General features: G+C 46.7%; 1 protein-coding gene across 1 annotated transcript; it reads right to left on the reverse strand.

Annotated features, from left to right (window-relative positions):
* Positions 1–11,562: 11,562 nt before the first annotated feature.
* Positions 11,563–25,390, reverse strand: DUSP4 (dual specificity phosphatase 4). The gene is made up of 4 exons (XM_007962075.3): positions 24,553–25,390; positions 14,948–15,093; positions 13,147–13,366; positions 11,563–12,279 (listed from the first exon to the last, which is right to left on the reverse strand). The coding sequence occupies exons 1-4, from the start codon at positions 24,983–24,985 to the stop codon at positions 11,894–11,896; spliced, it is 1,185 nt and encodes a 394-aa protein (XP_007960266.1). The 5' UTR covers positions 24,986–25,390; the 3' UTR covers positions 11,563–11,893.
* Between the last annotated feature and the right edge of the window lie 223 nt (positions 25,391–25,613).

Consider the following 25,613-nt stretch of genomic DNA (forward strand, 5'->3'; position numbering starts at 1 on the left):
TATTAGCAGTAATGCCAAAGATATTGTGAATAATATTACAGGGTGTACTGTACCTCCACTGTGATATTAGCAGTAAAATTGAAGACATTGTGAAGAATATCACAGTATATACGACTACTGTGATATAAGCAGTAATAACGAAGATATTGTGAATATTAGAGGTTGTACTTCCACTGTGATATTAACAGTAATATCGAAGATATGTTGAATAATATCATAAGGTGTACCGCCACAGTGGTATTAGTAGCAATATCAAATATATTGTTAATAATACAGCAGGGTGTATCCCCACTGTGATATTAACCATAAATTAAAGATATTATGAATAATATCAGAGTGTTTACCACCACTTTGATATTAGCAGTAATAAGAAAGATATTGTGAATAATATTACAGGTTGTACCCCCACTGTTACATTAGCAGTAATATCGAAGATATTGTGAAGAATATCACAGGGTGTACCCCCACTGTGATGTTAGCTGTAATATCGATAATATTGTGAATAACATCACAGGGTGCACACCCACTGTGGTATTAGCAGTAACATAGAATTTATTGTGAATAATATTACACCGTGTACCTCCACTGTGATATTAGCAGTAATATTGAAGAGAGATATTGTGAATAATATCACAGGGTGTTCCTGCACTTTTATATTAGCAGTAATATCGAAGAGAGATAGTGTGAATAATGTCACAGATTGTACCCTTACCGGGATATTAGTAGTAATATCAAAGATAGGAATTATGAATAACATCACAGGGTGTTTTTTCACTGTGATATTATCAGTAATATCAAAGATAGATATTATGAATAATACACTTTCAGTGTGATATTAGTAATATCGAAGATAGATATTATGAATAATGTCAGGGTGTTTATCCCCACTGTGATATTAGCTGTAATATCAAAAATATTATGAATAATATCACAGGATGTACACACATGGTGTATCTTCACTGTGATATTAGCAGTAATATTGTAGATATTATGAATAATATCACAGGGAGTACATGTACTGTGATATTAGCAGTAATATCTAAGATATTATGTGTAATATCATAGCATTTACACACATTGTGATATTGGCAGTAATATCGAAGATATTATAAATAATATCAAAGTGGGTGCACACACAGTAATATTTGCAGTAATATTGAAGATATTATGAATAATATCACAAGGTGTATATTCACTGTGATATAGCAGTAACATCAAAAATATTTTGGATAATGTCACATAATAATGTTACTGTGATACTGGCAGTAATATCAAAGATATTATGAATAGTATCACTGGTTGTATACCCAGGGGTGTACACTCACTGTGATATTAGTAGTAATGTGAAAGATATTATGAGTAATATCACAGAGTTTACATACATGTTGTATCCCCCCTGTGATATTTGCAGTAATATCCTTGATAGATATAGTGAATAATATCAGAGTGTGTACCCCAATGTGATATTACTAGTAATATCGAAGATATTATTAATAATATTACAGGGTGTACTCCACTGTATTACCCCTGCATTACAGGGTATACACCCAGGGTGTACGCCCACTGTGACATCAGCAGTAATATCGTAGATATTATGAACAGAATCACAGGGTGTACACACAGGTTGTACACTCACTCTGATAATAGCAGTAATACCATCGAAGATATTATGAACAGTATCACAAAGTGTACACACAAGGTGTATTCCCACTGTGATATTAGCAGTAATATCATTGAAGATATTATTTTTAGTATCATAGGGTGTACACCTACTATGATATTAGCAGTAATATCATCTAAGATATTATGAACAGCATCACAGATGTATAGCCACTGTGATATTAGCAGTAATATCATCAAAGATATTTGAACAGTAAAGTAGGGTGTACACCTACTGTTATATTAGCAGTAATATCATCGAAGATATTATGAACAACAATATCGCTATAATATTTATAATATGCAGTGTTCAAACACTGTGATATTAATGAAAAATCTCTCTGATATTTATAACATCCAGTGTTAACACTCAGTGTTTACACAGTACGATATCAATAAAATATTGCTCTGCTATTTATAATATTTAGTGTAAACACACCGGGATATTAATGAAATATTGCTGTGATATTTATAATATCCAGTTTCCCCACACTTTTTATACACTGTGATCATAATGATATATCGCTCTGATATTTATAATATCCCATGTTTACACACGGTAAGATTAATAAAATATCTCTCTGATATTTATAATATCCAGGATTTACAGTGTTTACACAGTGATATTAATGAAATATCACTCAGATATTTATAATATCCCGTGTTTACACACTGTGATATTAACTGAATATTGATCTGATATTCATAATATCCAGTGTTTACACAGAATGTTTACACACTCTGATATTAATGACATATTGCTCTGATATTTGTAATATCCAGTGTTTACACACTGTTACATCAATGAATTATCACTCTGATGTTTCTAATATTCAGTGTTTGCACAGTGTTTACACACTGTGATATTAATGAAATATCCCTCTGATATTTGTAATATCCAGTGTTTACACGCAGTGTTTACACAGTGTGATGTTAATAATATGTCCATCTAATATTCATCATATCCTTTGTTTACACAATGTTTACACACTGTGATATTAATTAAATATTGCTCTGATATTTATAATATTCAGTGTTTACACACTGTGATATTAATTGAATATTGCTCTGATATTTATAATATTCAGTGTTTACACACTGTGATATTAATTAAATATTGCTCTGATATTTATAATATTCAGTGTTTACACACAGCTCTTAAGCAGTGTGATATTAATGAAATGTCACTCTGATATTTTTAATATCCAGTGTTTACACACTGTGATATTAACAAAATATCGGTATGGTATTTATAATATCCAGTGCTTACACACTGTGATAGTAATGAATTATTGCTCTTATAATTATAATATCCAGTGTTTACACACAGTGCTTACACTATGTAATATTAATAAAACATTGCTCTGATACTTATACTATCCAGTGTTTACACACTGTGATATTAATGAAATATTGCCCTATTTATGGTATCCAGTGTTTACACACTGTGATATTAATTAAATATCGCTCTGATATTTACATTATCCAGTGTTTAAACACAGTATTTATGCACTGTGATATTAATGAAATATCACTTTGTTATTTATAATATCCAGTGCGTACCCACTGTAATATTAATGAAATATCATCACCCTGATACTCATAATATCCAGTGTTTACACACTGATATATTATAATGAAATATAGCCCTGATATTTATAATATCAAGTGTGTACACACTGTGATATTAATGAAATATCACCCTGACATTTATAAAATGCAGTTTTTACACACTTTGATATTAATGAAATATCACCAGGATATTTATAATATCCAGTTTGCAATTAATGAAATATCACCCTGATATTTATAATATCCAGTGTTTAGACACTGTAATATTAATAAAATATTGCTGTGATATTTATAATAGCCAGTGTTTACACACTGTGATTTTAATGAAATATTGATATTACTACTAATATCTAGTGCTAACACACTGTAATATTAAACACATTGTGATATTATTCACAATATCACCGATATTACTACTGATGTCCAATGTTAACACACTGTGATATTAAACACACTGTGATATTATTCACAATATCACCGATATTACTACTGATGTCCAATGTTAACACACTATGATATTAAACAAACCGTGATATTATTCACAATATCACTGATATTACTGCTGATGTCCAATGTTAACATGCGGTGATATTAAACACACTGTGATATTATTCACAATATCACCGATATTACTGCTGATGTCCAATGTTAACACACTGTTATTAAACAAACTGTGATATTAAGTAAACTGTGATATTATTCACAATATTACTGATATTACTACTGATGTCCAGTGTTAACACACTTTGATATTCATGATATCATTGATGTTACTACTAATACCTAGTGTGTGTTATGTTCGCTGGCTGACAGATGTTTCCGGATTAGTGGTGAAACTTGCGTTTTCAGGTTTTCTAGGTAACTATCTGTTTTTTGGAGCGGTGATTTTTAAAAAATGGCTACACAGAGTTTTTGACACTCTTCCCATCAAGAGGCAGGGTCTGTCTCCCCTCCCTTGGACCTGAGCAGGCTTGAAACCAATTAGTAGAGAGGAACTGATATGCTGAGACTTCTGCAACTAGATCATAAAAGGCGGGTAGCTTCCATTCTGTTCACTGGAACACTCATGCTCTGATCTGTCATGTAAGAAATCTGACTATTCCGGAACCACCATGATGGAGAAAGTACGTATAGGCACTCAAGTCAACAGTCACAATGGAACTCCCTGCTGATGACCGACATCAACAGTCATTTGTAAGTGAGCCATTGTGGATGGCCAACCCAACCAAACCTTCAAGTAACAGCAGCCCTAGCAAACATTCCTCTGCAACCACGGGAGAGACCCTCAAATAAGAAATGCCCACAGAGCCTTTCTTGGGCTCCTAATTAACAAATGTGTGAGAAAACAAATCGTTGTTGGTTTACAAAAATAAGTTCTTGGGTAAATTGTTATACAGTGATAGTAATCGAAAGCATTGTGGTTTGTGGGCTGTTACGCTAGGAGGGGATTGAATGAAAAGGAATGGAAGAGGAGAAGCCTGTGCCGGACATTGCTGAATTGGCTTGTAAATCAGAATCTTGTGGGAATTTGCAGAGTCTCTAAGTCTTAGGTGGGCCCAGGAATGTTTAAGAATAATCTCCTGTGAAAATGCTAAGCTACTTTTATCACAATAGTAGTAAATGGACAATTCAAAAGGACATAAATTTATCTCCCTCCACCGTGTGATTCCCTTCTGTTATGTTTTTTTCAAAGCTTTCCTGAATATTTATTTCTCCAGGTGAATTCAAGATCATTTTGCCATGTTCCTCCCAAAATCTTTTTGCTCTTTTGATTGCGATCCTGTTAACTGTATAGGTTAATTTATGGAGACATCATACTATCCAATACTGGGTGTTCTTATCCTAGAATACAGTTCAGATGCTCCTTGATTTATGATGGGATTACATCTCGATAAACCCATTGCAAATTGAAAATATCGTAAGTTGAAAATGCATTTAATACACCTAAGCCACCAAACATCATAGTTTAGTTCTGCACACCTTAAATGTGCTCAGAAGACATATTAGCCTACAGCTGGGCAAAATCATCCAACAGAATTGATTTTATAGCAAAGTGTTGAATATCTCATGTAATTTAAAGAGTACTGTACTGAAAGTGAAAGTCAGGATGCCTGTATGGGTAGTGTGGTGTAAACCCAAAATATCGGAGACAGGTCTCAGTCAATTTAGAAAGTTTATTTTGCCAAGGTTAAGGATGTGCCTGTGACACAGCCTCAGGAGGTCCCGATGGTGGTTCTATACATTTTAGGGAGACGTGAGACATCAATATATGTAAGGTGTACATTGGTTCCATCTGGAAAGGTGAGATGACCTAAAGTGGGGATGGGGGCTTCCAGGTCATAGGTAGATGAGAGACAAACAGTTGCATTCTTTTGAATTTCTGATAAGCCTTCCACTGAAAACACAATTTACAGGAATAGTCACTTAGGCCTTAGTCTCTTAGCAAAACAATATGGCAAAGGAAGCAATCAGATAAGCATTTGTCTCACGGTGAGCAAAGAGAGGACTTTGAGTTCTGTCTGTCCTTTGTTCACAAGGAATTTCCTTGTGGCCTAGTGATTTTTGGGGTCCCGAGATTTATTAGGGAGTTCCATTTGGCTTAGTGATTTGGGGGTCCTGAGATTTACGTTCCTTTTTCAATGGTTTCTACCGAATGCATATCACTTCTCCACCACCATAAAGTCAAACCCTGGCAAACTGGGGACCATCTGTATGTTCCGCTTTCTCCAAGTGTCTCTATGTGTCCCGTGGCAGAGATACACCATGTCCATCGTATACATCCTATTTCTGTTAAGATCTATCATAGGTATGTTTTGATTGCCAATGGGATTTTCTACCACTTCTAGTTAATTTTTTTTATTGATATTTCCTATAGGAAAGCTGTTTTTTATGTTTACTTTGTAATCAACCACTTACTGAATTACCTTATCTCTGATGGTTTCTCAGTTAATTCCCTTTTGTTTAACACACATCATGTGAAAATCATTTGACCTCCCACTTTCCAAATTGTGTACATCATTTCTCTCCTTCGCAAATTACACTGGCCAGTGCTTCCACAATGTTAAATTGTCATGATATGGTGGGAATGCATGTTCAATAATGCCTTTGGTTTCCAGCTTGGGAAACTCATACCAATGAAATGTGATACAAGTAATCCACAATCAGCACCAGGGGTACCACTGACATATAACACAACCTTTAACAGCTTACTTCTTCAACCTGGCCTTGATACATAGTGCCCATTTTCATGATCCCAGTGGAATAAGAGGTCAGTAAAATTTCTTCAGATTCTCTGAGATAGGCTGGACCTCCTCCCCAATGGGGAGGGGTGTTCCAGGAGTGGTCATTCCTTTTGCATTCTTCTATTACAACCAACTACAGGATACAATGATGGCTCCTCGGTGGGAGAGGTCAATCTTAAAGGCCTAATGATGGCTTCTCGGTGGGAGAGGTCAATGTTAAAGGCCTAAGTGATGACACATAGCAGAGGCTAAGAAGAAGTACTCTCTCTCATCATTTACTTCTTCCTTGTCTCTCTGCTACTGGAGAACGGCGTGGTGAAATCAGGCTCTTAGGGATGAGTATCAGCCTTCTCCTCTCGCCTGGCTTGAAGAGTGTTCAGGGAGCAAAAAGGGGTTCATGCCAGGTGCGGTGGCAAGGCTGAGGCAGGAGGATGGCTTTAGTTCAGTTCAAGACCAGCCTGGGCAACACAGGGAGACCATGTCTCTTAAAAAAAAAAAAATACTGGGTGCGGTGCCTCATACCTATAATCCCAGCACTTTAGGAGGCCGAGATGAGTGGATCATTTGAGGTCAGGAGTTCAAGACCAGCCTAGACAACATGGTGAAACCCCATCTCTACTAAAAATTAGCCAGGTGGAGGCTGGGCATGGTGGCTCATGCCTCTAATCCCAGCACTTTGGGAGGCCGAGGCGGGTAGATCACCTGAGGTCGGGAGTTCAAGACCAGCCTGACCAACATGGAGAAACCCCATTTTTACTAAAAATACAAAATTAGTGAGGTATGGTGATGCATGCTTGTAATTCCAGCTATTCTGGAGGCTGAGGCAGGAAAATCACTTGAACCGGGGATATGGATGTTGTGGTGAGCCGAGATCGTGCCACTGCACTCCAGCCTGGGCAACAAGAGTGAAACTCCCTCTCAAAAAGACAAAAACCAAAAATAAAACATTAGCCAGGCAATAATGGCATGTGCCTATAATCCTAGCTACTCAGGAGGCTGAGGCAGGAGAATTGCTTGAGCCTGGGAGGCAGATTGTGGTGGCAGATTGTGGTGAGTTGAGATTGTGCCACTGCACTCCAGTTTGGGTGACAGAGTGACACCCTATCTCAAAAAAAAAAAAAAAAAATTAGCCTGGTGTGATGGTGTGCACCCATAATACCAGCTACTTGGCAGGCTGATGCAGGAGGATTGCTTGAGCCCAGGAGTTCAAGGTTGCAGTGAGCTACAATCGTGCCACTGCATTCCAGCCTGGGGGACAGAGTGAGACCTTGTCTAAGAAAAAAAAAAAGAAGAAGAAAAGGAAAGAGACACAGAGAGAAGGAAAGAGAAGGAAGGAAGGAAGGAAGGAAGAAAAGAAAAGAAAAGAAGAGAAGAGAAAAAGAAAAGAAGAGAAAGGAAAAGAAGGAAAACAAATCAGCTCCATAAAGAAAAAAAGAAAATAGAAAAGAGGGGAAACAAATGGACTCCATCTCCACTGTGCTGTTAAGTGGGCAAGGTTATTAATTGACCCAGCAGTTCTTTCCTCCCCTTCCAAGTCGTAACAGCAGAACAGTTTTCAAGGAAAGGTTAAACCAAGCCAGAGGTGGTTGAAAATGTATTTATTTTTTTCAAATGATCTTTTTCAAGCAATAAATAAAACCAGACATATTGACTTCTAAAAAACAAAACCAAACAAAAAAAATCCCCTAAACTATATACATCCTACAGAAATACAGGCATATCAAATGTAGAAATGACACCACTCTGAAAGACGGGGCTATTTACACAAGTTACAAGAATTGCATTGCTGCCTTTAAGAAGCCTCCTCCTTGAATAACTCATAAACTCTAAGGGAGACAGGGTACTGGTGAGGAAGCGGGGTTCAAAGAGGAGACATCCTCCATCTTTATTGATGGACAAGACAGTCTCAAGGAAAAACATCAATACTCAAACACTGTAGAGTCCCTTAACAAGAATCCACAGATCAGCTGGCTTTCAAAACGCCTAAAAGGGTGGAGAAACCATCTTGTCCCTCAGCCAGGCTGGGACTGGCAGTGAGGCCATGCTGAGCCAGTGGCAAACCTGTGGCTGTGGTTTCCATAAGACAATCTGGCTCTGTGCTGTCACACCCAGCCTCCAACAGCGCCTTGACATCCAGAAAGCATGGCAGTTTCCCAAGCTTGGATGCACAGGGACACCACCTGGGGAGCTACGAAACACACAGATGCCCGAGTCCCCCCTAGAATTGGTTGAACTGGTCTAGGAGAACCTGGCTATCAGAATTGTGGAAGTTCCCCAGGTAATTCCCACGTGGAACCATGGCTGTACTACAGGCTTGGTTGGCGGTCAATTCCCAATCTCCAGCCTCTTCCTGTCATGTTGGAGTCAACTATCCTATCCTCCCTCTCTCCATCTTCCCAATATTTAAAAACTTTTCTCATGGTTTCCCAAATTGGAAAACTCTCTGGAATCCAGCTTGGATGAGCAACCGAACAAAATGGCCTCGGGAGGGAATGATGGAGCCGCGGCCTACCAGTCACCGGCTCACCTGCGCTTCAGCCTAATACTGCTCTGTGGGAAAACTTGGTCCATTTCCCCCAGGGTTCCTCCACACACAGCCCTGGGCCAGACATTCTGGGAGGGAATGGGCAGCATACCTCACTCTACAGAATACCCAGTGAACATCCTGTCTTTCACGGGTAATAGCAAAGTTGACAATCAATGAGTGTCAATGCTTTCCTGTCATTACAGAAAGTTCCCGTCACCAGAATCCCTTCATGGGAGGGATGCATGCCTTGAAACTCACTGACCTTTTGGACTTACCCTGGGGTGGTGTCTTCATCAGATACTGTAAGTCATCCAAAAGGCTTCTGATGAAAGAACAATTTTTTAAAAGTCCTTCTTTCCAATCAAGCCAATGTCCTATTTTATTTCTAAGTTTTGGGACTCGTGTTGTTATCAAGTACAAAGAAAATGGCTTTATAAATAGCTGTTTTGACATAGTGATAGGCGGCTTGAATTGGGAGGAAAGATGTCGCTGGAGCTAGTCCTGAGTTCCGACTGTCCCCATGGCAGGAATCCAGTCTGGGAAAGCAGGACAGTTTTGGCAAATGTGTGCTCATTCTATAATAATGGAATCTATTCTGCAGGTTATCGTCCCTCCCCGCCCAAGCATCCCCTCCGTCCTGTCTCTCTGCTGCTGGGACCCAGGACTTTTTCAGCTGCAGAACCCACTGGACTTCCAGGAATCAAGGAAAAAGTGGGAATGTCCAACGGTGTTGTCTTTAAATGGTTCCATTGTCTGGGAACCCAACCCCTCCATGCTTCACCCTGAACTGTTATTTCCAGAGGAAGCAGGAAGCCTCTGGCTCTTCTAAAAATTGCCCATGGGAGCTCTGGCCTCGCCCACAGGCAGAGCTTGGCAAAGTCAGGATGAATGATGCCATCACAGGTTCATGGTCCATGGAAGGGAAGGTAACCAACCTGGTCCTGTCTAGGATGCCAGATGAGAAACAGCATCCCAACGTGACGGTAACATTGAAGCTTGACATTACTTATGGGTGAGCAAGAATGTTCATTAGATGTAGACTCTCAAATGGCTAAAAAAAAAAAAAAAACATGCTCTCACTTCTAGACAAGTTTGCAATAACCTCTAATCTGGCACTCCATAACAAGACTGTTCCACAATACTACAAACAAAATAGCATGTAGCTTGTTCCCTCCTCCCTCCCCCCCAAACCCTCCCCACAGAAAATGTGTCTCCCTCCAAAGCCATTCCCCATGTAGAAAGGCCAAACTAAGGATTCAAAATGGCACCCATGTGCCCACGACAGATTCAAAATAGCGCCTGCATGCCCATGATGCACGACACGGGAGCCAGTGGCCAGCCCACTCAGCAGCAGTCAGCCCCGACCCCACCCTAGCACTTTGGTTTCCAGTTTGGGAAATTCATACCAATGGAATCCGATCTAAGCAATCCACGATCAGCTCACTGATGCTCTCCTGCCCTTCCACACTTCGAGGAGACCTGAAATGTGGTGTCCATTCCCCTCCTAATTCAAAAGAGGGATTTAGCCTGCTCCAGCATAGTGATTCGAGAAAATATTCACTTAACTAGGAATTTAAAGAACACAAGAAATTGTTGGTATATTTCACTTCAGGTAACTGCCCGAAAATTAAAACCTCCAATTTATGCAAAAAAGAAAAGATGGTGCTTCAATTTACAAAAGGATTCATTTCAGGGTTATCTCTAGTTGTCTGGTTTCCCCAATGGCTGGCCTTGCCAAATGATTTGCCGTAGGAAAATTTGAACTGCACCCAATTTTCCAGGAGCACCTTAGTGTAATATGGCATTGATCACAGACGATAGACAAGTCTTAGGCAGGTTTTTGCGAAAAATGCTCCAATCACCCAGTGATCATTGGAGAGAAAAAAGCTTGACTTATTGTGGTCTAAAATTGCTTCAGTGGCCTAGCTGGTGCCCAGGAACCAGCTTCAAAAGCAATTCACATTGGTCATGATGACAAACGCCTACAGTTCCAGCTACTCAGGAGGCTGAGGTGGGAGGATCTCTTGAGTCCAAGAGTTTGAGACCAGCCTGGGCCACATAGTGAGATCCTATCTCTTTTTTTTTTTAAAAAAGGCAATTCAAACCTAATCCTTTCGTTTCTTCCTCCTCCCACCCACCCTGCCTGCTTCTCAGTGGCAATAAATGCAAGTTGCTCATCATGTTACCTTGCACATATCTACAAGACACCATTTACTTCCTAACTGCTTTGACATGTGCATGCTACCGCGCTCAGCTGTTTGACATCAACATAAATATATTCTAAATCCACTGTCACTAGACTTCTTGTACTTACATACTCTGAAGAAAGTCTTAATAAATACTTTATTATTAAGTGTAAATATTCACCTGTTGGTGACTGAGAAATGAAAACCACACCCTTGAAGATCTCTTTTAAAAAATGAAATTCCTGTAACTACAACAACGACAACAAAGGGACAAGCACACAGAACCAGGCACTTCTGGGAAACTTGTCTTCCCATCCCTTTGCCCTCCCTTCCTCCCCCTTTAGTAAAGCTGGTTGGGCACGTTTGCTAGGATCTGTGGGTTTCATCACTTCAAGCCTTACTGCTTAAAAAAATGAGGTAAGAAATTTCTATCGGAAAAGTGAAACTGACACATAAACCAAACCCAGGTCTTCCCTGGCTGCTGCGGCAGCCGTTATTGCTCTAAGTTGGAGTGTTCTGTTTGCTTTTAATATGTATTCGGAGTCCTTATTGCCATTCTGGCTGGCCTCGTCGTGGGCCAAGGAGAAATGATGGGGAAGGAGCTCGGTCGCCTGCTCCCAGCTGCTCAGTCCCAACTTTCTGCCCGCATGTGTCCCGTCCTACCCTTGCTGGGAGCCAGCTCTGGTTCTGGGGCCCCCAGGGCAGCTCTAACAGCTGGGGGAGGTGGTGATGGGGCTGTGCAGGTAGGGCAGGCTGCTGGGGGCCGAGTGCACGCCCACGGAGACCGGAAAGCTGAAGACGAACTGCGAGGTGGGGGTGGCGGGGGTCTTGCCCCGCTCCCGCAGGGGTCCCGAGGGGCTGGCGGCCTCCGCGGCACAGGACGTGGCCAGCACCTGGGACTCGAACTGCAGCAGCTGCCCCATGAAGCTGAAGTTGGGCGAGATGATGCTGCGGCGCTGCTTAACGAACTCGAAGGCCTCCTCCAGCCTCACCCGCTTCTTCATCATCAGGTAGGCCAGGCAGATGGTGGCTGAGCGCGAGATGCCCGCCTGGCAGTGCACCAGCACGCGCCCGCGGCAGTCCTTCACCGCATCTGGGGACAGGGTTCAACAGGTTAGTCCACATTTCTGCAGACCCCGGCCCCGACCAGGGGCCAGCACCTGAGGGTGGGGCGCTCTGAAGGAAGGACTAGCCATGCTAGACCAAGGACTTGGGAGGAAGAAAACCCATGTGGGAGATTCTCTAGAATGCCCCCCATTCTGAGGCCTATTTTCTCCAATCACTATGCTGGAGCAGGTTAAATCCCATTATCCGTTCAAGGATTTCCATTTGCAGAAACAAAACAGTAAGGTCCAGGGTGGTGGCTCACGCCTGTAATCCCAGCATTTTGGGAGGCCAAGGTGGGCGGATCACTTGAGCTCAGGAGTTCAAGACCAGCCTGGGCAATATGATGAAACTGTCTCTACAAAAATACAAAAATTAGCTGGGCGTGGTGGCACATTTGTAGTCCCAGCTACTCCAGAGGCTGAGGTAGGAGAATCACTTGCACCCAGAAGGCGGAGGCTGCAGTGAGCTGAGATGGCACCACTGCATTCCAACCTGGGCGACAGGGCAAGGCTCTGTCTCAAAATAAATAAATAAATAGAAATAAAATAAAAACTGTGACTCAATGCTCCCTGTGTCTTCCTCCCCATCCAAAAACTCTTACCATCTAGGCACCGGAGCCACCCAAGGGGAAGGTGACTGGCTCTGCAAGCTAAGCCTGGGTGTAGGTCCATCTTCCCTCCTTCCTCCCAACCAAACATCCAACGTGCAAGCCTTCCCAGTGAGGGAGAGGGGGAATGGGGATCCTTGGATTCAGTGCCTCCCATGTCCACCCTCAATCCAGGCTTACAGGGGTTCCTTCTCATCGTTCCCACCAACCCTTGGACCCAGGAACCTGAGAGCCGGGCCAGCCTACCGATGTACTCTATGGCTTCCATGAACCAGGAGCTGATGTCAGCCTTGTGATTATCTTCCACCGGGATGCACTTGTACTGATAGTGTCCTTCAAAGTGGTTTGGGCAGTCCGAGGAGACATTCAACAGAGCTGTGATGCCCAGGGTGTCCAGCATGTCTCTCCGGGCAGCATGGTAGGCACTGCCGAGGTAGAGGAAGGGAAGGATCTCCACAGGACCCCCCTGCACAGAAAGGGAAACAAACGCCGCCAAACGACATGAGGGTAAAGTGCCTGGCACAGCGAGTAGAAGCTTGTCTGAGAAGAGCTATCCTTTCCAGGCCCGGGGAGAATGCCTGCTCGCCTGGCCCTCCCAGGCTCCCCCTGTAGCCTCCTGGAGCTCCTGGAGGGGTGATGGGCCCAGTGGGACGTCCCCAGCCTTTGCTCTCTACTTGTGGGCAGGGAGACTGGGGCAGGTAAAGTCTTGTGGGACTCTTCTGCAGCCCACCTCGCCCATGGCAAAGAAGCTGCAGGACAATGCTGGCCTTATGGCACCATCTGTGACACTGAGTTTATATCTGCTAATCATCAAGCCACTTGCTGTGTGGTTTAGATACTTATTTGGTTGGATATGTATTCACTGGGCATATCAAAAACAGGTGTGCAGTGGCTCACGCCTGTAATCCCAGCACTTTAGGAGGCTGAGGTGGGAGGATCATGTGAGCCAGGAGTTCAAGACCAACATGGGCAACACAGTGAGACCTCGTCTCTACAAAAAATGAACCTGGCATGACGGTGCACATCTGTAATCCCAGCTGCTTGGGAGGCTGAAATGGGAGGATCATTTGAGCCCAGGAGTTTGAAGCTGCAGTGAGCTATGATTGCGCCACAGGACTCAAGTCTGGGTAACAGAGTGAGACTCTGTCTCTAAAAATAAATAAATAAGCCGATGCCTTCTTGGCCACACAGACAAGAGAAAGGATCTTGGTAAAATGAGGCAACGGTGGCTTAAAATCCGCACATGAGATGTGGGCAGCAGAGTCCATCTAACTGAAGGGGCTGGAGGGTGGGCTTGTAAGAAACACAGTGGGTCAAGCAGGTTTTCTTGGAGGGAGGGTGGGTGACCATCTGTGTCCATTTGGCTGGTACATGGGGGCAGCCTGCCTGTCGGGGACTGAGATGTATTTCATGGCCTGCTACTTCAAAGGAGATGACCTCAGCTTCCCATACTGCAGGTCCCCCAGGGCTTCTGGAGGCCTCCTCACTTGTCCATACACCACGCTAGAGGTCAAGCCAGGGAGTCGTGTCTTTAGACTGTTTTCTTAGGAGGATATTTAGAGAGGGAAGGGGAAGATTTCCAAGGAGTAAATGGGCCCTACCAAACATCCCACCCCAATACTCAGGGTTCACCGCATTCTCCCCAAATTGAGGTATAACATTCAAAGACTTAAAAAAATCTCAGGATTGGATGTGGTGGCTCACCCCTGTGATCCCAACACTTTGGGAGGCCAAAGCAGGAGGATCCCTTGAGGCCAGGAGTTCAAGACCAGCCTGGGCAACAAAGCAAGACTCCCTGTCTCTACCAAGAAACTTTTTAAATTAGCCAGGCATGGTGGCTGTAGTCCCAGCTACCAGGGAGGATCCCTTGAGCCCAGGAGTTCGAGGCTGCAGTGAGCTATGATCACACCACTGCACTCCTGGGTGATAGAGCAAGACTGTCTCAAAAGCAAAGACAAAAACACCTTCGGAATTCTGAAAAGAAGGCATCCCTTGGCCCCTGTGCTGCCCCTGCCCTCCACTTCCAAGCCCTGGCCCCCGAGTCTACCTGGTCGTGTAGTGGGGTCCCGCAGGAGCTGCAGCCCAGGTCCAAGGGCTCTGTGGCACTGGGAGGAACCGGGGGTGGGATGGCTGCCAGGGCCTTGGTTTTAGAACAGAATTCTGGGTACTCGGAGGAAAACCTCTCATAGCCGCCTGTAAAGGAGAAAGCTCAGGTTAATGGGGTCACTAAGCCAGCAGAAGTCAGAATGAACTCGACTCCTACAGACTCAGGCGGGCTGCTTGGAAAGGCAGAAGCTGGAGTGCTCCCTATTGGCCACTGGGTGGCGCTGTGGACCTAGAGAATGGCCATGGAGCGGTTTCCAGAGATGCAGAGGACACACTGGCCAGGACTGCAGCAAAGCTGGAAGGATAAGCTTTATGGACAAGACCTGGGTTAGAGAGGAAGACATACAAAGGAAGACGTGCAGGGGATGTGCAGAAGGGACTCTGCGGAGTAGCTCCTCAGGGCAATGACAAAACAGAGAAGGGAAGGTCACGCTGGGATTCCAAGGACACTAAGCACCTGTAGAGACACCTGCCACCCGCGATTCCAGTCCTTCCTCGGGGGAGGTTCTCCAGTGTGAGAAAGAAGGAAAAAAAAATGACCCTCGCACAAACTCTTCTGGATCTCAGTAAGGGAGCAGATGCCCATTGCATGTCCTCATGAACAGCTGTTCTGTCACCAAGAGGCCAGAACAAGAGAAAATGGGCTGAAATCTAAATAAATCCCTCATGCTACATGCAGGTTTGGGGCAAGGGAGGATTTCGTGACCTGAGAGTGGGTAAGCCCTGGAATGGTTATCTGTGGGGTAATCTTCCAGAGAAGGGAGATCTTTTAAATAAAAAAAGAAGAAGAAGATAAATGGCCAGCTGAGCTGGGATAGGGTGGGTGTCCTTTTCAGGAGGGGTGGAGGCGGGTGGGATTCAGGGAGAGGCCACAGGGAGGCCTTCCAAAAAGACAACCTTTCAGGCCCTATCTCTGGCTTTCTTGTGATCTCTGGGACTTCCTTTTGTGGCCAACTTCCAATTCACAGTGCTATCAATGTATGGCCCTGCTTTTATTTTTATTTTGCAGTTTCTGTAGGGCCAGAAATGGATTTGATTGATTCAGTAGGGTCTGTGCGTTGGAGAACCGCCATTCCAACAGACCCATTCAACTGACTCCAATGACAAGTTGGCCAGCGGTCCCGGATGTCGCTACCTTTGTGATCTTCATGACAGTGACATAGGACCTCTGTGCCCTAGGGCCATTCATAGAAATTTTCCAATGTGCAGACATGTGATGGTGAGTCAGTCACTTGCCCCAAATCCCAACCCTAGAGACTGCTTCCTACTGAGAAGAAGGAAACGGTTCTCTACCACATCATAAGGCTTATAGAAACAGGGTGTACATTTTTTCCTCTCTGACCGGAGGCTTCTCTATTCCCCTCCTCTCCCTCCCTCAGGATATAAATGGATCTCTCTCTGGTCACAGGCCCTTGTTCCTGCTGAGTCACAGTGACCAGCCTCCCTGGATGGAAAACCTGCTGGCAGGGCTGGTACCGCCAGCCTCGGTCATGCTGGTGGCCTCGGCAGCCACCTCATCACAGAAGCACCCCCTCCCTCCCATCATAAACCCCTTTCCTTATTCGGCTGCCATCACTGCTGCCCAAAATGCAGTAATTAGAGGATGGGGAAAGAGGAAGGAAATATCTGTCTGCAGCTGAAGTCCCTCAGGGGCCTCAGCGATGGGAAACTTCGGTCCATGCTCCCTTTTGGAGAAAGTGGAAGGGAAACCCATTCATTAACAGTGATTGAGCACTTGTATCCCAAGCCATTAGTTGTTACTCTATATACTTCTCTAGGATTTGCAAAAATTCTAACTACATGATCCTTTTGTGTCTATTACATAATCTGAGCTATTAAAACACATTTTAAAACGACATGTTAGACACAGGTGGTGTCCTGCAAAAACTCACCACCAAGGCAGACAAGCTGTCGCCTGCACTTGAAAGTGAATGGTTGGGTGGCCTAGGAATGCCAGGGCAGGCCCTATGGTCACAGAGCAGAGAGACCTTCAGGGCTGGAGAAGCAGGAAGAGCCCAGAGCAGCTGAGAGGATGTTGTCCTCATTGCTGAGGGTATGGAACAGGGCACTGGAGTGAAGTTCTGGAAAGGGCACAGGCTCTGCTATGAGGTTGCACCCCACTTGGAGCATTTATCAGCTGTGCAGCCCGGCCCTCCTGAACCTCTCAGAGCCTCTTCCTTGTCTGTAAGAGGTGATGAAAGTCCCCTGCACAGAGGCCTTTGAGGACTGGTTCCAACAGCCAGGCTCTGTGCCTTGCATCAGGGAGACAGATTAGGAAGTTTTCCCTTCCCGGTGCCTACATGGAGAGGTGCCCTTGGGTACCCTCAGCAGAGATCCTCAAAGGCCAAAGAGGAACCAGGGGATGGGGTAATGCTGGTAAGGTACTGCACATTTGACAGCCTGCTCTCCCATAAACCTGTTTCCTGGTTTCGGGAGACCTCCAGACCTCATAGTGAAGAAAGAGGAAGGGTTCCATCTTCTCCCCCAGGCATGGCCATTGCTGCCACTCAGCAGAACCCTTGTCAGGGACCTGGAGCCAGCTGCTGGCCACAGAGTGGTGTGGGAGGTAGGGAGGGAGTGCCCACGTGACCCATTAGGTGGGAAACAGGCTAGATCTGGCCTGAGGGGGCCGTTCGACATCTCCCCCAGGCTGATGACAACTGTTTGGAAAAGGCACCATTAGAAGGCAGCAGAAAAATAATTACAGGAAAGTCAGTTTCCTCTGGGGGAGTTTTAAAGAACAAGCAAAAAGGAACAAGGTGAAGAAGCAAATTCGCTCAAGGGGCAGGAGCACTGGAAGGTTCTCGTCCCTGACAATGGTCGCCAGCTTTTGGGGGTCTGTGGCTGGTTGTCACAAGATGCTACACTAAAGGGAGTTCCTTCTGGTGGGCCCTGGGCTGCACTCAGGCCAGCACTCATGGGTGAGAACGATATGCTCTGGGCTGGTGGAGTCCCGAGGACACGGTGAAGGTGATGCGGGAGGATGCATGCAAGTTAGCATTTATCCATCGGTGGAAGAAGCTGCTCAAGTCCACCTCCCACAGGGCCAAGACCCAGTAAGTCATCTCTGGGTGTCAATCTATGCCACCTCTGCCTTCCATCCCTTCCTGGGGGGCCCTTCTCCAGGGGGCAGTGCCTGCAGGTTTCCTCAAGTGAAGACAGACTTTTTATGCAAAGACAGAACTGATCCAAATAGGGCACTGCTGGTATTTCACCAAACTCTGCTTCTATCCATTGCTTTCCTAATCCAGGCTGTCATTAAAGAGTCATGACCCACATTTTAAAAACTGAATACAATAGAATAGGAATTAGGAGGATGTATTACCCTTAAAGAGGATATCATTTCATGGAACATTTTTTCAGATGTGCATGTATCCCTCTCCTGGGTCACGATATAAATTAAAATGCGTTTCTTACTGTGGGCGGGGTCAAAAAAAGATTATTCTAAGGCTACTTCCACTCAGTCCCTCCTATCCATCCCCAAATCCATGCAAGTACCATAGTCACAGCTCTTTCAAGAGCTAGATTTAGACCACCAAGTTTTATCCCAAGAAAATCATGAAAGCGAAAGCTTATTTTCATTGTCTACAAAGGGGCAGGGCTCCATCCCGTGCCCCTAGCAGGTGTGCAAGGAGAAGTGGAGACAGATCCAGGTGAAGTCCAACTCGAGTTGTGGAACTTGGACAAGTATGTTCCCTCCTCAACTCTGGTTTTTCCCACTCTCAAAATGTAAGAATTTATTGTTATAATGATCTTTAAGTTCCAGTATCCTGTGCTTCTAAATATCCAGGATCTCCTTATTTGTGGGTCAGTTTTGCCAGCTCTGAAGTAGCAGGTGCCTAAATGCTGCATTTCTCTCTTCTGAATAATTTCATTATCAGATGTGCCATTCTGAATGAATGAATTGTTTCTCCTATGTCCTTTGAAGGTATGAAATGAATGTATTGAATGTGTTTGTGTCCTACTGAATGTAATTCCATAACAGGTTTCTTACTAATTTCAACCTGTTTTTCCCACGTTCTTATTCAAGAATATATTTTCTATTCCTAAATCTCTCATTTTATCACCTTTATTTTATAATTTTAAAGTTTGGAAGAAAAAAAGAGTGTGATTTTCATCAGACTTACTTGAAGAATAACTCCATCTACAGTTCAACTCCGCCGTGCCTCCTCCTCCTCACATCCTCATACAGGAAGGCAATTTTCAAAGTTTAGTGGAAATGAAGACCCCTCATCAGAAGCTCTCCCCTGCACTCCCCCATCCCTTGCAGGAATAGGAGATAATGTATGTAATAGTACTTTAAAAAGGGCAGATTGATGTAGCGCTGATAATATCACCATAATAGCACTGTTAATGGGATTTGTGATGGGGAAGACTGTCCTTTGGTGGTGACTATGGTCATGGATCTTTTTTTTCCCCCAGACAGGGTCTGTCACTGTCACTCAATCACCCAGGCTGCAGTGCAGTGGCATGATCATGGCTCACTGTAGCCTTTACTTCCCTGGGCTCAAGCAATCTCCTTGCTCCAGCCTCCTGAGTAGCTGAGAATACAGAAACATGCCACCTCGCCGGGCTAATTTTTATATTTGTTGTACAGACCAAGTTTGCCACGTTGCCCTGGCCTTAAGTGATCTGCCTGCCTCCGTCTCTCAAAGTGCTAGGATTGCAGGCGTGAGCCACGACGCCCGGCCTTGATCATGGATCTTAACGTGGCTGCCACTTTTCCCCCATTACGCCCCCAACACTCAGAATAGTGCCAGATCCCAGGCAGGGCTCATGGCCTTGCTCTTGCCAGAAAAGTCATGCTCCTGCAAGAAAGTCTGGGGTTATTTGAAGGCCATTTGCCTTTGGGAACTCTACTTTAGGTGAGTGTTGACTTAGTAAGCACCGATGTAAATGTTCAGCTGTATTTAAAATCCAACTAAGTGAACTTGTCACCTTGAGACTCTGAACACAGACCCCTGGACCTTCCTGCCAGCTGGCTGACACCTAACGCCATGCTGGGGGCTCGAACTGGTTTGCAGTCTCTCCCAGTCCTCCTGGGCGATCTGCTATATTCAGCAAACTGCCTTCCTTTGGAGTGAACTTTTCTTCCCGTTGTGCTTCCTCTTTGTTAGCCGGGAACTGCCTCCCGGTAAGGAAATCAGCTATTTGGTTTCAGATGTTCTGATTTTTTTTCAAGTAATTTCTTGGTTCAGTAAAGTGGCCACCTTTTCTCTCTCCCTCGTTTTTCTGAGCAGCCCATTTTTGTGGGTGGAGCCCACCTCTCCTATAAGCACCTAGGATAAGCCCAAGGAAGTTGTGACGGTCTAAAGGGTCAAATTTCACTTTCAATTTTCACCTACATCTGTCTTTAGTTACTTTTGTTAGTTGGAGACATCCAATGTAAATGACGCCCAAGGTAGTGAGTTTGCTTCATTGTAATTATTTAACAAATTACAATCTGGGTTAAAAATTACCTGTAAGGCCTAGCACTTATACTTCCAATCCTTGGCTGTCATGGGCATTGTATTACATTTGCAAGCAGAAAAGCTACCGTATTTGCAATCAGAAAGGCTATTATATTTGGAAGCAGAAAAGCTAGTCCCTTTCCCTTTAGGTAGAAAAGGTATGCAATATTGACATCCCCCAGAGCTGTGCTGTTTGATGCCATTGCCCTCATGGGGAACTGAAGACAGAGATAGCAATGGTGGGGGTAGAGAGAGAAAAAATGGAAAAATGTCACCAGAGTTTCCAGAGCTGTTAAGTGTGCCCCTCTTCCCCCACATTCATCATTGGACTTAGTGACTGTTTTCTACAGAAAGGGTAATATCAGGGACTGTATGGTCAGGCCCTGGGCTGTTGGAGGCTATAGTGATGTTTTCTACAGAAAGGGTAATATCAGGGACTGTATGGTCAGGCCCTGGGCTGTTGGAGGCTATCGGGTACTATAGGGTGAGTGGAAGGGGAAACTGAAATATCTAGATGATTTTTCCCCTTTCTCAGACAGCTCCAGGACAGCTTTTAAATAAGAACTGACAAAGGCTGAGGCAAGTTTTGGGTAGGTGGAAAGGAAGGCAATGTTTTTATACCTGAAATCTTTTCGCATAACAGACTTTTGTTATTTGGAGTTATTAAAGGCAAAGAATAAGGCAAGCAAGAGCTCTTTTTGTCTTTCTCTAATGACCAGGGGAGTCTCAAACTCTGATCCAAGGATTTATCAATGAGAGAGAAAGGGATTTCAAGAAGTGTATTGTGATAAAATCTGAAATCTAAAATTTCCAAACTGACCCTGAAAATGCCTTACAGGATTTTAAATTAAATGAGTTTTAAAAAAGTTACCCCACTGGAAATCCTCTACTAGCAAAGATAGAAAACATCAGATTTTTCGTTATTGCTTTTAGCAAAAGTTGGGTAACTGAGGAAATGTAAAGGCTAGGCTGTACTTTATTGATATTAAGTGAAGTTTACCTCCTGCCACCTGCATGGGGTAACCAATTCAACATGAAGTAACCCCTCAACGTGGCAGAAATAGAAAAACTGAATTTTAAAATACAATTAATTAAGACAATTAGCTAGCTTTGGCTGGGAATGCTACTATCACTTCTGAAAATATTCTGTTGCTTTTACTGCTTCCCCTAACCCCTCCAAGAATGGCAGACACCAACCCTCAGGCCTTCTACTGGCTTCCTGTCCTGCTCTACAGACATGCACAGGCACACATGAAATGAGACATACATAACTGGAAAATAAAATGAACAACTCCAGTAGGAAACAAATTCTCCAGCCCTTCATCAATTAAGGCATCTACTAGAGATAATCTAAGGAGCTTTTTCTTCCTTTGCTTCTCAAAATTCGTCTTTAGGTCTCTGCCCCAGAGCCCCCTCCCGGGAAACCACATTTGATCCACTGCACTGGCTTCCAGGCACGGAAGGGAGGCGTATCTGGAGACCTGGGAGACACCTTGATTTCCTTCCGCAGCCCCTTCCCGCAGAGCTGTGGGAGCAGATACTGACTTCTTCCTTCTGACCTCTCTCTAGGAATGCTTTCCATTAGAGGGCAAACAGGAAGAAGAGGAACTGGGTTAAAGATGGCCTCTGCTGAACACATATGTCAAAATCAGCTAAGCTAAACCGAATAGGGCCCAATTAACCTCAAAGATGTTCATCACCACTACAGAGCAAGCTGGAAGATTTCCCCACCTCTCAATTTTAAGTGCTTGCTTCCAAGGGCAGGCTCCCTTTGCTTGTGAAGTAGAAGCTGAACTTCTGGTTACAGGGGGCAGGGGAGGAGGGGCTATTCCAGAAGAGACCGAAGCTAATCTGTGGCCCAGGCCTGCACACCTCCATCTGCAAGGATGTCCACCTGGCGATGCCAAAGATGATCCTCCCTGCCCGCATCGGGGCCGACTACGAGAGGCAGTGCAGGCTCCAGGAGGAAACAGCCCTTTAAAATACTTCTCTTCCGTTGGCCAGGCACCTCACCACACACCGGAGGGCTGTCGTTTTACCAAGAGGCCTATCCCACCCAGTCCCTAGCCTCGCCCAGAATCTCCAGGGCTCTCGAATCGGTTTGGCTGAGGAAACGGAGGAGGTTGGGGAGGTGGACTCTCAACGGGATTCACGAGGGACAGGGAAATGCCGCGCGCCCTGGGAATAAACCTTAAAAAATAATCCCTCTTTCCCGGGAGCTGGGCCTAAGTGGCTGCAACCCCGGAAGCCCAAGGGCCGAGGTCCCGGAGATGCCGCTCTAGGGCGGCCCCCTCGGGATTTCTTCCAGGAAGGAAACCAAAACACAACAAAACAAACCCAGACTCCACGTGGGGCTGGAGCCCAGCCCCAGCCCTCCTGTGTTCTCGCGGGTCCCGGGTTTGGAGGCCAGCGAAGGAAGGCGCGCCCGCGCTCTCCATCGGGGGGACTCGAGGGCAGCGCCGTGCGGGGAACATCCCGGCCAGCCCCGGCCACTCCAGGGGACTTGCGTCCCAGAGGAATTGCCCTCATCTCTCCCACCAGCGCCGACAAGCTCAAACAATGGCGCGGACGCCCACCCTGATGGCCTAATCAGGACCTGGCCCCGCTCAGCGTTCAGGCCTTCCGGGACAAGCCCCTTCCTGGCACTTTCTCTTGGAGCGCTTTGGGGAGAAGGGAGGGGGACTGGGCTCAATTGGAGGAGCAAAAGACGGCCCCCGCGAAAAAAGAAAGAAAAATCAGCAAAATCGCCTTAGCAGTTCAACCAAAGGTCAACAGCAGCGTTTCCCCAGCAGCTGACAGGTCAAATGGGCAGGAAACAACTGCGGAGAACAAAGCCCCCCGCTGTTCGGCAGGGGCGAACCCGGCTCCTCAGCACTGAGCAATTTTGTTGTGTTATTTGGAGGGGAGAGGTTTCCGCCCCCCTCCAGCTCCCTTCCTCCCTGGTGGACAGGTCGGAAGAGGAGCGGAAAGGAAAGGAAAGGAAAAGAGGGAGGCGGCGAAGGCGCCTGCAGGGGGAGGAGCGGCTCTTTGATGGGATGTCGGAGGGGGGGTCCGAAATGCCTCTCGGGCTCGGAAGCGCAGACCCGACCCGCACGAAAGAATGCGCGGAACGCGGCGGCGGGAGGCGGGGGGCGCAGCGCGGCAGGGAGCGCCCGGACCCCACGCGCCCTGCCCGCTCCCTAGCCCGAGGGCCGCGGACTCACCCGGCCCTGCAGGTGTGGCGGGCCCCCGGTCCCTCCAGGGACTCGGACGGCACGCGATTTTTCCGGGATGTCTGACTACAAATGTGACAAGACAGCCCCGCCGCCAAGAGTTTCGCCAGGGCTCGCTAAAACCCGGCACGCGCCGCCCTCAGATAGTCGAAAATCCGGGCTGAACAAAAGGTGGTCATTCTCCGCTGCCCGAATTTGCAGGAGCTAGAGGACCGGTTCCGCCCGGCGTCCCCCAGATACCCAGTCCTCCAGCCTCCCGCTCCCAGAGCCTGGATCTAGCCCGGGACGGGAATTGGCCACCTTCCAAGCTGAGCTCGGAGTTGGGCAGCGGGAACGCAGATACAGATCGCTCTACACAGTGTGTGCAACCCAATCTCCTTTCTGCATTTGCCAGGGTCTTGTTTTCAGTGAAACTGGCAGGGCCAATTGTACCTCGGCGCCCACCCCTCTTCACCCTTTTTCCCCACCTCTCTGATTCTCCAGGTCCGGCTCAGTGCAGGGCCCTGGCAAGCCAAACCAACAGGCCTATCTTGTCCCCACGCGCCCCGTGGTACTTGGGAACTGTTCCCGGGACTCAAGATGGGCCGTGCAGAGTCGCCGCTTCATCCTCGAGGCCAGGACCGTTAGTCTCAATAAACGGGGCCTCGCTAGGACGGTGCGGAATTGCAGGTGAGCGGGGGAACCCGTCCGCACTGTCCCTGAGGACTTGAAGCTCTCACTTGCACAGAAACCTCGCAAACCCGCACACACCAACACACAAAAGGGCGCGCGGTGATCCCCGCAACTACGAATCACGCCGGGGACTCCTTCCCGTGCCAACAAGGTGCAGGCCGCCAAGACCCCCTCCATCTCCCCTCTAGCTAGCGCCCGGAGCCCGCGTTTACCTTTGAGCAGGCAAATGTCAGTGCGCTCGGCGTTACGGCGCAGTGCCTGCACCACCAGCGACACGGTGCTGTCCTCACGGAGGCTCTCGGCGCGCGGGCTGCGCTCGTCGTAGACGATGACCGCCGAGTAGAGGCCGGAGCGCAAGCGGGCACGCACCTCCTCCTCCGCGGGCAGAATCTGCTCCAGGCTCACGGAGCCCTTAGCTCGCCGCCGCACGATGGTGTTGCAGCGCACGTTGACCGAGCCTCGGATGTAGCCCGCGCTGTGCGCCAGGAACGGTCTGCAGTCCAACAGCAGGCATTTGCCGCCGCTCGGCAGCCCCAGGGCGCCGTGGCTGCCGCTGCCGCCCGCGCCGCCGCCGTTCTCGTCCCGGTTCATCAGCCTTTTGAGCACGCTGCAGTCCATCTCCCGCAGCTCCTCCATCGTCACCATGGTCGCTGGGAACCGAGGCGGCTGGGCGCGCGAGGAAGAGAAGGGCACCCCGGCCGCCTAGGCTGCAGGAAGAGACGGGCGAGAGCTAAGAAGGGACGCCCGCAGAAGTGGCCGCAAACTTGGTCCTCAGGGGCTCCCGCGGGTGAGCCTCTTCTCCCCTGTCCCCTTCCTCCCGCAGCCTCGCGGTCACATAGCAGTTGGAGCGGCCTTGGGTGCCCAGCCGGGCGGCGCGCAGCGCGGAGGGGAAGGCGGCGGTGGAGGAGAGTGTGTTTACGGGAGAGGACCGCGGACTCTCTTCGGCGGCTGCCTCCCGTGTATTTTTGCCGGTCGCGCGCCTCCTGTCGCCACCGGCGCAGGCGCTGCCGCTCCCCACGCTCCCCCGGCGCTCCGCGCACTACCCCAGCCAGAGTTTCCTCCTCGGCTTAGAGATTTATTAATGCTTCTCCGCGCTCCCGGGGGAGGGGGGGCTAGGTACTACCCCGCCAGGCCCCGCCCCGTTCCATTCCGAGCTCCCGCCCTCCCCCGCCCCCCGCGCTGACTCCCCGCCCCCTCCGGGCCCCTCCTCCCACCCCCTCCTCGGAGCTTGAATGGAGCGCGGCCGCTGGCTCCTGGTCACGGGAACTCGACG

This window comes from Chlorocebus sabaeus, chromosome 8 (genome assembly GCF_047675955.1).
Source record: "Chlorocebus sabaeus isolate Y175 chromosome 8, mChlSab1.0.hap1, whole genome shotgun sequence".
NCBI classification, from domain to species: Eukaryota; Metazoa; Chordata; class Mammalia; order Primates; family Cercopithecidae; genus Chlorocebus; species Chlorocebus sabaeus.